The sequence below is a fragment of the Argiope bruennichi genome, chromosome 2, assembly GCF_947563725.1.
Source record: "Argiope bruennichi chromosome 2, qqArgBrue1.1, whole genome shotgun sequence".
Classification (NCBI taxonomy): Eukaryota; Metazoa; Arthropoda; class Arachnida; order Araneae; family Araneidae; genus Argiope; species Argiope bruennichi.
The window spans coordinates 17,825,134-17,837,954 of record NC_079152.1 but is presented as its reverse complement, the minus strand read 5'-3'; the positions used below and the strand labels follow the sequence as shown (position 1 = coordinate 17,837,954).

General features: G+C 30.0%; 1 protein-coding gene across 2 annotated transcripts in view; it reads right to left on the bottom strand.

Moving 5' to 3' along the window:
- Positions 1–12,821, bottom strand: part of LOC129961732 (ras-related protein Rap-2a-like) — a 142,955-nt gene that overhangs the window by 13,786 nt on the left and 116,348 nt on the right. For both annotated transcript variants that reach the window (XM_056075281.1, XM_056075282.1), the window contains one exon: positions 11,288–11,461. In XM_056075281.1, the coding sequence (XP_055931256.1) occupies positions 11,288–11,461 (174 nt within the window). The remainder of the gene's footprint in view (positions 1–11,287; positions 11,462–12,821) is intronic.

Here is a 12,821-nt window from a genome sequence, read left to right as displayed (position 1 = left end):
TTCAAAGCTTCCTTTATACTGTAAACTTGAATCATTAATAACAGTCATTAAGATAACAAATAAAAATCGTATAATTTAAGTACCCATATTACTAATATTATAATTTTATTGAAATGTACTAGTAAGATCAAAATAAGATAGGATCGTATTTTCAGTTCTTTAACTGCTTATAATAATTCACCTCGAAGTTTCCATTGTATTGCTAACTTGTACTGTCACTGTCAGTCGCTCTCATAGTGAACAAAAACTTGATCACTTAAGCGTCCGTTTTACAGATCCTGTTATGAGCAGTGTCAAATCTACTTAGCGAATGACATGGGGAACACACTTCGTTTTGTTGATACTTATGATGTCGCCGCCTTGTCGGTTATAGGGAAATCCCTGGCATGTCGCCCGACATGCTGGAATGATGCCATTCTGGTGTTGTAAACCGCGATCTTTCAGGGACAAATTTTCATTTGTTTTTTAGCCCCGCTCTTGAATAGTCCGATCATTCAGTAAAAAAAAGAGGGAAATAAAGCTGCTAAAGCGTGGAGGAAAGCGAGAAATAAGAAACTAAAACTTTCCTAGTTTGGCAACTCTTTTACCATCTCCGAATACCGTTTCAGTAAATGCAAACATATATATTTAAGATGCCGAGAGACATCGAAGCATGCAATACAGAAAAAAAAAAGTCGAGACACTGTTGAGAACTGTGTTGAAAGGTTTCACAGAAAGAATCATTTATTTACTTTTTTTCCTTCCCGAGAAAAAATAACTTTGAAAGTAGTTTTGATCCAGATTTTTGTCCTTTTACGATAATGTACAGGATACAAGTTTTTGACAAACTATGTCAGTGACGCTATTGCATTTGAGAATAAAATTTTGAGAGTTTTCTAAGCAAGTATCTATTTTTTTTCTTTTCTTATTTCTGTAAGCAATGACGCAAATAAAAATAAAAGTTTTTAAAAAATTCTTTGAAATATTTCAGTAAAAATCAAAAATTTCTTCATAAAAAGTAAAAAGCGATGAAACAAAATTAAAATGTCTGAAGAACTACTAGGAATACTCTTAGTAAATTCTCTTATTTATTAAATATTTCTTATTTATAAAATATTTATATTATTTATTAATATATATAATATATTATATATAATATATATATAAATATGATAGAATTAAATATTATATTATCTTATTTATTAAATATTTCATTTTCAATAAATATACATAAATTTTGTGTGATTTAAAGTTATATTTAATTTATTTTAATTTTTAAAAAATAAATATTTTAATTATCTACTAAATTAATATAATTAATATTCATTATAAATTAATAAAAAATTAATATAATATAATAAATATATATATAATTAATATAATATATATAAATAAAATTAATATAATTTAAAAAATATTTTAAATATCTATTTAATTAATATAATTAATATTCCTAAATTAATAAAAAAATAATTATGAATTAGTAGAAACGTTTTTCACATGTGATTCATTGAGGTTTAATTTCTTTATTGTACTGATTTCATGCCTCATGCTTTTTATATAATATCGACATGCAGGAAAAATAAACAGAATGCATTCAAATAGTTTTACTTTAATAAATTTTGCGAAATAAAGTTGCAAAGCACAAGAGAATAACACTTAAAAACAAGCGATAAAAAATGAATATCAACTTTTAAAAACACAAAGGTGTTCTGGGATGACTTCGTTACCATCCAATCAGTTTCTTTCATTTAACTAGGAGTCTATTATTTGGATTTTAAGCTCGGACAAGTAACAATATATTTTATAATACATTTTTAAATCTGAAAAAATACATTTTCTCTCAAATTTACACCCAGATGGAGCTACTTACGTGGAAATAAAATTTAATTAAAATCAATAATTTTAATTATTTGCAGAATTTTAGAATTTGTTCAAGATCTGAATGAAAAATCAATGACAGAATTCTGCTTTTACAAAGACGAAGCAAATAAAGCTAAATAAAAGCGTGTAAAAATAGATATTAGTTTAAGCTCGAATTTTCAATATCAGGTCAATTATTTGTATTAAGAAATTTTGTGACAGGATCTTAATTGACCTGAATTGCAGTCTTGGATTCGTTGGAAAATCTAGGAATTCGATTATTTATCTCAAGTTGAAAAGTATATTTTTCATTTTACTAAATTTAAGCGAAATGTTCAGGATTGTACTGGAATTCATTTATAAGTACGTTACTCATATTAAATTATATTAAATGGATTTTTTAAAAATTAAATACATAAAAAAATTAATCTTAAAATTATGAACTTTCCGATGGATATAAAATAATCTAATAACCTGGATTTGACTTTTTTTTTACCAGGAATCCTGAATTAATTAAGTACATCACATTTGAATTAAATGTCCTCAATGTATAAATCGTTTAAAAAAGATAAACTAACGAAAGTTAGTTCAAAAATTTGACTTTCGACTTTTATTGAATAAAGGATGGGTCCAACTTATCGTGACTTATGTATATAAATATATATGGAAACAATATAATTAAACTAACCGTAAAATGCCTTACCTCAGTTTTAGAAAATTGGGACCAAATTTCAAGAATGATTTTTTTTTAAAAATTTTAACTAATGTAACCAACTCTTCATCTGAGTACGTAAAAAAAAATAACTATAATTAATTATTAAAATGTAAAAAAAAACAAAAAACAGAAGAGATATAAAAATAGAAGAGATATTCTTAAAAAAAAACATTTTGTTATCATTTTTAACATTCTTATCTTTAGTTTGCTATTTTTTTCTATCTATATGTTTTTCCTATATATATTCCGTCAACTGTATGTATTTAAAGTTATGGAAGAGAATTCTTCAGAAATTAACTTTAAATAATATTTTCTTTAAATCTTGTTATAAGATACTTTTATTATTTTTATACTGATTTATTAATCCTTTTTAATAAAAACTATCTAGCTTATGTAAAATTGCTGACAATCCAAAACAATTAACACTAATTTGAAAATACTTTTTTTGAGGTACTCTCGAGGCTTATCCGAAACCATAGTCAGGTCTTAAATCTTTTTCAAGAACAATATCAAGAATTTAATTATTCCATACTAGCCACCTTTGGCGACCATCTGATTCAATGAGTGCGCTGGTTATTTTAAAATCACTTAAATCTCTTAATCATGATTTGTGCATTTCTAAAAAAAGCATCGAATAATAATAGGCATTTAAACCATATCATTTCAATCCTTTCACATTTATGTATGTGTAAATGATCCCTCATATTGAAATGCCCAATAGCACAACGCTACCACTGAAAACGCAACTATTCGAATAAATTCTTTTCTATTTATACTTTATCATTCGTGGCAGAATGATTTTACTTACGTTTATTTTATGCAAAATCCGCGGATTATGGATAAAACCCTATTTTTTTAGATTTCAACGACGGAATAAAAGCCGTTATAAAATATTTGATAAATTCCGAAGATTGTTTTGAATTTTATGGTAAGGATGAAACGCATTTCAAACAATTTTTTAAAAAGATATTTTAAAGAAATTCGGCGAAATGCTGCACGATGAATAGATTTTTAAAACAAAAAGACAATTAAAAAAATTAGAATGATGTAAGAAACATTTCTATGTAATTATGTTTCTGGAAGTTATCATGGAAATACTCCAAGACGTTGTTTAATTAGTCTTTAAGTCATATTTCAACTCGCCCCAAGTAATCTTTTAAATACATCTGTGCATCCTCCTTCGCTAAATTTGGAAATTCTAGACCAAATAGTGTGGTCTGCAGGCGGCCACCCATATGCACACACATTGTCCCTTATTATTGGTAGTGATTGTTTGGAGAATTGATTATAAGATGAACTTTCAGCAAATTTGTGTAGTCTTAATTCTCAAATGTAGCGCATAAATAATGATTAAAAAGATTTTGGTACAAAGATTGTTGGTAAAAATTCCCTCTCGGTTGAAAGGTTTAGTTTGTATTAAATCTGTAGCATATTAAGCTGTTTACTAAAATCCCATTTTATCTCCAAATAAAGAAAAATTTATTATATGAAAAGTGCTAATGGAAGAGACGAAAACTAGTTAAGGAAAATACTCAAGAAAGGTATTTACTAAGTCATTATACAGCATAATGGCTATGTCACACAAACTGGATTTGCTAAAGCCGATTAGCAAAATATAGAGTGCTTCTGTGTTGATTATATCTCGAAATAAGAGCATTAAATCATGTTTATTACTGTCAAAACTTGAAAGCATGTGGGCAGAATGCATTATGGAAATATAATATCAAACATGTTTGAACATGAATAAAATTAAGCAAGGTTAAATATGGCCATTTTTAAAAAATTTGCTTTAATTATAATTTTTTACACAAATAAATAGTTTCGTTACAATATCAAAAACAAATTCTGTTGGAAACATAAAATGATTATATTTAAACTGTAAATATTTAAATCATTATATATAATTATAAAGCAAATATAGGGTCCAAGGTGAACTATTTCATATACAGATATTTTAGATAATTATATAATAGCTGCTGATAGCGACCAACGGGTTCGTTGAAATAGTGGTTTACTTACCATGAATTAATTTGAATTCACGATTCCCTAAATGAAATATTTTAAGCATCAAATTATACCGGACGATAAGGCTGTGTTATTTAATAGCTTGACGTCTGTGATGTATATCGTATACTTGAACCATCCTAACGGAGTTAAGTCTTATGACATCATACTGCTATTAAAAGCATAACTGTCAGGCTTGTCTGTCTTATAATTTTTGAAATTCTGTAATTTAAATCTTTCTTCCCCGTGTAAGTAACACAGATATTAAATAGAAACTGTCCTTCTTGGCGTTCTACAATCGGAAAAAAATCAGGCCAATAAATATTGAATGAATCAATGAAAACAGCCCGAGTTTCATTGCAAAAACAAAACCTATTAAACTTAACCTATACTTCAAATAATTGACAAAATTAAGTAAAAATTGGCATGATTGCATTACACATACGCACGCACACACACACACACACACACACATATGAAAATAATATATATTTCAAAAACAATGCTCATAAGTTATAGGACAATAAAGTTTTCTTTATTCTTATTGTAAATCTTATCCTTTTTACTCATTTCAAATTTATTTGCTATTAAATTATTTTGTATTTTTTTAAAAAATAGGCAAGTTGCTAACAAAAAAGTGAATAAAAATATTTCAAAAGCAGTTCAAATATCTCTAAATGAAGTCAAGAAATTCCTTTGAAATTAATGTAGCACAGTAGTTAAAGGCAATTTAGAGGAAAATCTGCTTTTAACTCGACAAAACTTTCCGTCAAAGTGTCTGGGCGAAGACAGATTCTCTTTCAAATAAAGATTAATCACAAACGGCAGTCGACTCTTTGTTGGACAGGGAACGAGAACTTGTCGAACAAAGATAACTCTCAAGATAAGTTATAGGGTGATAAAACATTTGTATATGGGCCTTGAAGTATGATGGAAAGCTAAGTGTTGAGATGACTGCAGTGTCAAAACTTGGCAAACAGCTCACGGAATGTCTTATTGATAATGTTTTGAAGATGTTTGTAGAGAAAGCACAGCATTAAATGCATTCACTCATGCATGAAACGCATATCTCATCTGATTTATTAAAATGAAAAGCGTATGAATGCATTCATTCTTTATGTGATTAAGCATTTGTTAGGCATATTTTTAATGTTCTAGGTTTACATGGGTATATTGTTAAAAGATAAAGAAAAGTGAAAATTCTTATAATAACTTACTAAGTAGTATTTTCATGATTTAAGTAGGTATTTTAAGGTGCAGTATATAATAAATATTGTAAACAGTTTTTAAAAGCCTACTTTTATTAGTGCACAAAAAAGTATAATTTTATTCTTATGCCTTTGTTATTGTGTTGTGACTTATGGCACTTTACAAGCCTGCTGACAGTTATCTATTAGCGATTTAAGCCGAGTGAGCGTCTCTTGTTTTTTCAGTCGCACCAACTAGGGCCAAAAGGACGACTTAGCTACTTCATGCGTCACATTCGCTTGCACAACCCCTTTTTACAAGGGGGCATGTCCACACACCTCACAGATAGAACACAAAAGAAGAACAACCAGATCCGAACCGGGACTCGAACTTGGGAGGCCCAGTTCACCGGTAAGACGCGCTACCCCTATGCCAAGAAGCTGGCTGTCATGTTTTTAATTTTTAAATACTTATTATACATATTATGAGATCCTGAGGGGTTTTTTTTCAGATTCAATAGCAAGAAGCATTATTTGTATGGAATCCAAAATTAAATTGAATTAATTGATCAATTAATAATTAAATTCTGAAGACAATTAAAAAAAGTATCTTATTGTCAAAAGAACAGTTGTATAAAAAATTTCTGAAAAACATTAAAAGTAAACATAGATTATGTTTTTAAAAGATGCAAAATAATATAAAATATTTTTTATTGTTAACAATATAAAATATTTTTAATTGTTTTAACATTAAAAGTAAACATAGATGATGTTTTTAAAAGATGCAAAATAATATAAAATATTTTTTATTGTTTCAACGCATTGCAATATGATAAATTAAAACTTCTGGTTCAATATCGTTTGAGTTACTATGCTTATTACTGTTATAATAATAAATAATAATGTCATAATCATCCCCAGTGGCACATTTCACACAATTTTTCATACGAATTTACTATTAAGAAAACATTCCAAATTTCTTCAGTCTTTTTTTTTTTGAGTCACCTTGTTGAAATAGGCATAATTCCAAAAAGAAAAAAAAATGTATTTATACTTATTGTCAGTAGTGATTAACACTATTAAAAGAAAATATATTCACTAATAAAAGAAAATTGCAATCAATAATGCCACACTAATGACTCTAAATAATTGCCCTATGAATCACTCGTTGTTGAGCAACACCAAGTTGGAACCATGCACAATCAGTATCGCTCGATAATACAACTTTATTAGTACCAGATATGGCATAGGCCGGTATAGCCTGGTTGGTAGAGCGTCGGATTCGTGTCCCTTAGGTTGCGAGTTCGAACCCCGCCGGCCGAACATTCCCCGAGTGCTTGATGGCTGACGCGCGTTAAATCTGTCGTGGACACAAAGTCCTCCATGTCGGGAGTAATACCACTGGGGGTGCTGAATCGGGGGTGATCGTTCTCTGATTCAGGTTTAAATTACGATCTGTGGTTGAGTGAATAAGTCCGCCCCGTAAAAAGGGTTGTGACGTATGTGTAGCTAAGGCGTTTACTTGGCCCTAGATGGCGCTACTCTATAGAAACAAGAAACAAGAGAACTATAGAAACAAGAGGCGCTCAACCTTAAGGCTTAAATCGGCTTTCTCCGAAACAGCGGGCTTGTCCATGGCAAGTGCAATAAGGAACAGCAACAACAGATATTGTATGATATGTAGTACAGTTGTTGATTATATTCTGAATACCGAAAGATACGAGAATTTTTCCAACATTAGAGAACATTTAGTTCTAATAGGGTAGCTCATTGCGATTATTTATTCAAACCTTATATCCTCTATTGGTAAAATATCTATCTTAAAACTGTAGAATTCCAGATTCAAAACTATTCTTCACTGAAGATACATCGGGTCTAAAATTCTTTATATTCAACAACGAAAGCTAAACGTTCTCATATTGATCCCAGTAATTCTTCCTGAAGTTCTAAAAAGGATTGACAGAGTCGATGGCGTTTGCGTCAACCAATCACAATTCAAAATTATTAAGCCTTTTCCCATATAAGCGCCAAATAGGAATGTCAATATTCTAATATAAAGACTTTCCGCAGCATTAAGATTCGAAAAATAATTGTTTGGAGTATACAAAAATAAAATATATGAAAGTAAGGTTAAAAATAACGATTCGAAAATTTTCTTACATATTTTTTATGCCTATATTATTTGATATTTATATATAAATATAAATAAACTCTGTTAAAATTTTAAAAAATCAGTTTGATATATATTCACGTGTTTTTATTGATTTTAAGCACATTTTCTTCCAACGTTAGTAGCCAACAGACTGCTGATTCACACACTTGTTGAACGAAAGAGATAAAGAGTTTCATCGATAAAAAGCATGAATGACCGAAAGATATTAATTTTCAGATTAAAAATAAATCTGTTTGAAAATTTGTCGGATATAAGAGTGAGGAATGAATTTAGGGTTGATTGATACGGTATTTACCGGATATTTTTGTCAGTTACGCTAAAATATCAGTACATAAAATTAATACAGACTAAGAGCATAAGGCATTTGATATCAGTTTTTGGATACGATATGCAATATACTCGACCTTATTCATTTTTAAATGGTAATATTCTATCAGTCTGATATAAAATATTAGGTCTATATAGTCTAATTCATCATCCTGCCTTGGCGACGCTATGAGCATGCGTGATATTAACTATAAATTTTTTCCCTAGTCACAATTGTCCTTTATTCCATATATGCTCATACAAGTGAAGACTCCCCCCCCCCTCGCCATGCATGAGCATGCGTGATGTTAACTATAAATTTTTACCTAATCACAATAGTTCTTTATTCCATGTAACTGTGCCCATGCCAGTGAAGAGTGCCCCTCCCCCGCCATTTTCTATGCTATTTACAACAGCAAAGCCTTTTCTTTCCGCTTCTAAGCCATGCGTCAATCATTGTCAAAACAAAGATCACTCACGACTTTCGAGATGATCTCAAATCACCTCCACATCATCAGCAAACGAAGCACTCGAAGAAACAAGTTTCCGGATCAGAAACATCATTCCTACCAATATTTTCTAAAGTTGGGTGATACTTCTATCACCATCATAAAAGCATCAATCTCATACTTTTATCATAAGAATAGTTTATGATACAATGTATCAATAATGATGATATATTAATCAATATGAAAAAATGTTTCATATTGATTAAAGTATCAATATAACACAAAGTATTGGATTGTCTTGGTGACCTTACACATATGTGTTGTACTTTCTAACTATATATGAAGTTTCTTACTGTTACCTGGAATAAAAAGTATTTTTTGACATATTTGATTTCCTTTTCTTTCAATGTTTATTAAGTGTAATAAATTGATAAGATTTCCGATGAAAAAATAAATGCATTTTACCTTAATACAAAGTATCAGGATGTGATTGTAACAAACAGAAATAAATAATTCAACAGAATTATTATTTGTAAATTAATTGAAAGCAAATAGAAATCAAGCCTTGAACATGAATTAAAATTTCAAAATATAATGATTTGAAAAATGTGTTTAAAAATATACATATTTTTAAGAATAAAATATAAATATTTTCTGGATAAACATACGATGAAATACTTTAAAAAAACTTCTGCTGCATTATTTTTTTTAAATTTTAGAAAGTTCTTACTTTTTCCTTTAATAACGTTTTACTTAACAAAGCAGACAATTAAAGTTAATAACCAAGTTATACGTTATCAAATTTGCCTAGAGGTAACAATCTTTAAAGCTAATGTCTGTTAACAGGTACTGTTTTATTGCTTATCAACAGCAAACATATTGGCTGCAAGATTAGTATAAACTTTCCAAGCAACAGCGTCAGGTACAATAGAGAATCAATCAATGTATCCCTGATGCTGAAAAACCGGAAATGCATAACTAATCTTGGAGAAAGTGTGAGAACCAAACTCACAGAGAAAACAGTTCCATTCCGATAGGAAAAGAATCTATATCAGGTACAAAAATATCAGGTAAAAGCGTCAGGTATAAAAAAAGAATCAGTATCAAAATACTCCTGATGTTGCGAAACCAAAAACTCAAATCTAATCTTGGCGCAAGTGTAAAAACTATACTCAGAGAAAAAAACTAGTTTCTTTCCGATCTATATCATGTTCAAAGGTATCAAATAAAAGCGTTAAGTACAATTGGGCATAATCATCAGTCTGCTCCAGATACTGCAAATCTGAAAGCTCAAACTTAATCTCGGCGCAATTGTGAGAACCATAGCTACAGAGAAAACGGCTTCATTCCGATGGGAAAATAATCTATATCAGGCACAAAAGTATCAAGTAAAAGCGTCAGGTACAATCAAGAATCAGTAAAAGCCCTGATGCTGAAAAACTAAAAATCTGCATGCTAAATCTGCCCTGATGCTGAAAAACCGGAAATTCAAACCTAATTTTGGCGAAAGTTTCAGAACCATACTCACAGATAACACGGTTTCTTTTCGATGGGACAAGAATCTATATCAGGTACAAAAGTATTAAGCAAAAGCATCAGGTATAATCGAAAATCAGCATCAATCTTCTCCTGATGCTGCGAAATCGGAAACTGAAACCTAATCTTTGCATAAGTATGAGAACCACACACTCAGAGAAAACGGTTTCTTTATGATGGGGAAAAATCTGTATTAAAAATAAAAGTATAAAGTTAGCTTCAGGTACAATCAAGAATCAGTATTAATCTACCCCTGATGCTGCAAAACCAGAAACTCAAACTAATCTTGGCGCAAGTGTGAGAACGGAATGCACATAGGAAACGGTTTCCTTCCGATTGAAAAAGTATCTATATCAGGTACAAAAGTATCAAGCAAAAGCGTCAGGTACAATCGAAAGACAGTATCAATCTTCCGATGGAAAAAGAATCTACATAAGATACAAAAGTATCAAGTAAAAAAGACAAGTGCAGCAGAGAATCAATATCAATCTACCCCTGATGCTGCAAAACTGGAAATTCAAACCTAAGCTTGGCGCAAGTGGGAGAACTGGAAGCACAGAGAAAACGGTTTATTTCCGATTGGAAACGAATTTATATCAGGTTCAAAAGTATCAAGAAAAAGCGTTAGGTACAATCAAGAGGCAGTATCAATCTGCCGATGGAAAAAGAATCTACATAAGATACAAATGTATCAAGTAAAAAAGACAAGTTTAATTGAAAATCAATATCAATCTGCCCTTGATGCTTCAGAACTGGAAACTCAAATCTAATCTTGGTGTAAATGTGAGAATCTAATCCACAGAGATAATGCTTCATTCCGAAGCGAAAAAGAGAATCTTCAAGTACAAAAGTATAAGGTAAAAGCATCAGGAATAATCAAGAATCAGTATCAACGTCTACCTGATGGAACGAAACCAGGTATTAACCCAGCCCCATTCGTATAAATTGACGTGCTTTCAAGAAACGTAGTACAGTAAATATTGTCCCAGAAAGTTGAGCGATCGATTTTTGATTACAGATTTCGAAGAAACCCTTTCGGAATGCACAGTTTCCAAGAAACAAGTTTCTAGCTCACCTCTGATTCGCTGAATGAGATCCCAGAGTTGTATGGCTTCGTGGAAAGACTGCAGGTTGTCTACCGAGAAGACCAGGATGAAGCCCCTTCCGGATCGAATGCTAAGCTCTCGCATGGCCGGGAAATTGAGGGAGCCAGCAGTGTCCAGGATCTGGACGGTGTGGAAAGCACCATCTAGAAGAAAAAAGAAATGAAGATAAAATAAATGAATGGAACCAGTTAGAAACTTTAGCTACAATTTTTAATGTAATTCTAAAAGAAATATAGCACTTCTTCATTGAATCAGAATGCACGCCTTAGTATCACACTTGCAATATTAGAGATAATTAACTTCTGCAATGCAGATATCTTGAGATCATTTTGATATATGTGTTAGCAGATCTCAATAAAAAATTTAATATATATTTAGATAAATATAATTAAAAAAGGTATGCTACATTAGTGGTGATGAGGGAAAATTCATTTGATCTTTCTAACGTGATTCTAGAAAAATATCGCACTTCAATAATGAATTTGCGTGCATGCCTTAGTATCACACCTCCGATATTAGAGCTAGCCATTATGATATCCCCTTACTTAGATCTGTATAGTAAATATATATATATCAATATATATTTAGATAGATATTATTAAGAAAGTTTGCTACATAAGTAATGATAATGAAAAATTTAGTTGCTATTTTTACTATAATTCTAAAAGAAATATAGTACTTCTCCATTGAATCGGAATACACGCATTAGTATCACACCTCCGATATTAGAGCTAAAATTTTGATATATATGCTTTGATATATAACAAATATTTAATATATATTTAGATACATGTAATAAAAAATGAATGCTATACAATGATGATAATGGAACATTTAGTTACTCTTTTTAATATAATTCTAAAGAAAAATTTCATGTTTCCATTAATATCGTAAGCATACATTAGTATCGTGTCTCCGATATCAGATCACGCCATTTTGATATCTATGTATGCAGATATCAAATAAATATGTCAATAGATATTACTTTTATATTTAGATAGATGTTGTTAAAATAATATGTTACATAAGCGATGACCGTGAAAACTTTAATTGCTTTTTTAATGCAAATACACAGAAATATTTCATATTTTCATTGAATCCGAAAGCATACCTTAGAGCAAGTCATTTTGATATCTATACACCCAGATATCAAATATATATATCAATATGTATTTGATATATAGTTAGCTATTGTTAAAAAAGTAATGTTACATAAGTAGGGAAAAAGGAAAATTTAGCTACTCTTTTTAATGTAATTTTAAAGCAATATCACAAATCCCGTTTGAATTTGCATGCATATCTTAGTAACATATCTCCGACATTAGATGAGCCTTTTTTATATCTACACGTGCAGATATCAAATACGTCAATATATAATTAATATATATTTCGTTAGATATTTTTAAAATAGTACACTACATAAGTGATGATAATGGAAAATTTAGCTATACTCTTTTTAATGTAATTAAAAAAATATTGCGCTTCTGCATCTAATCTGATTGC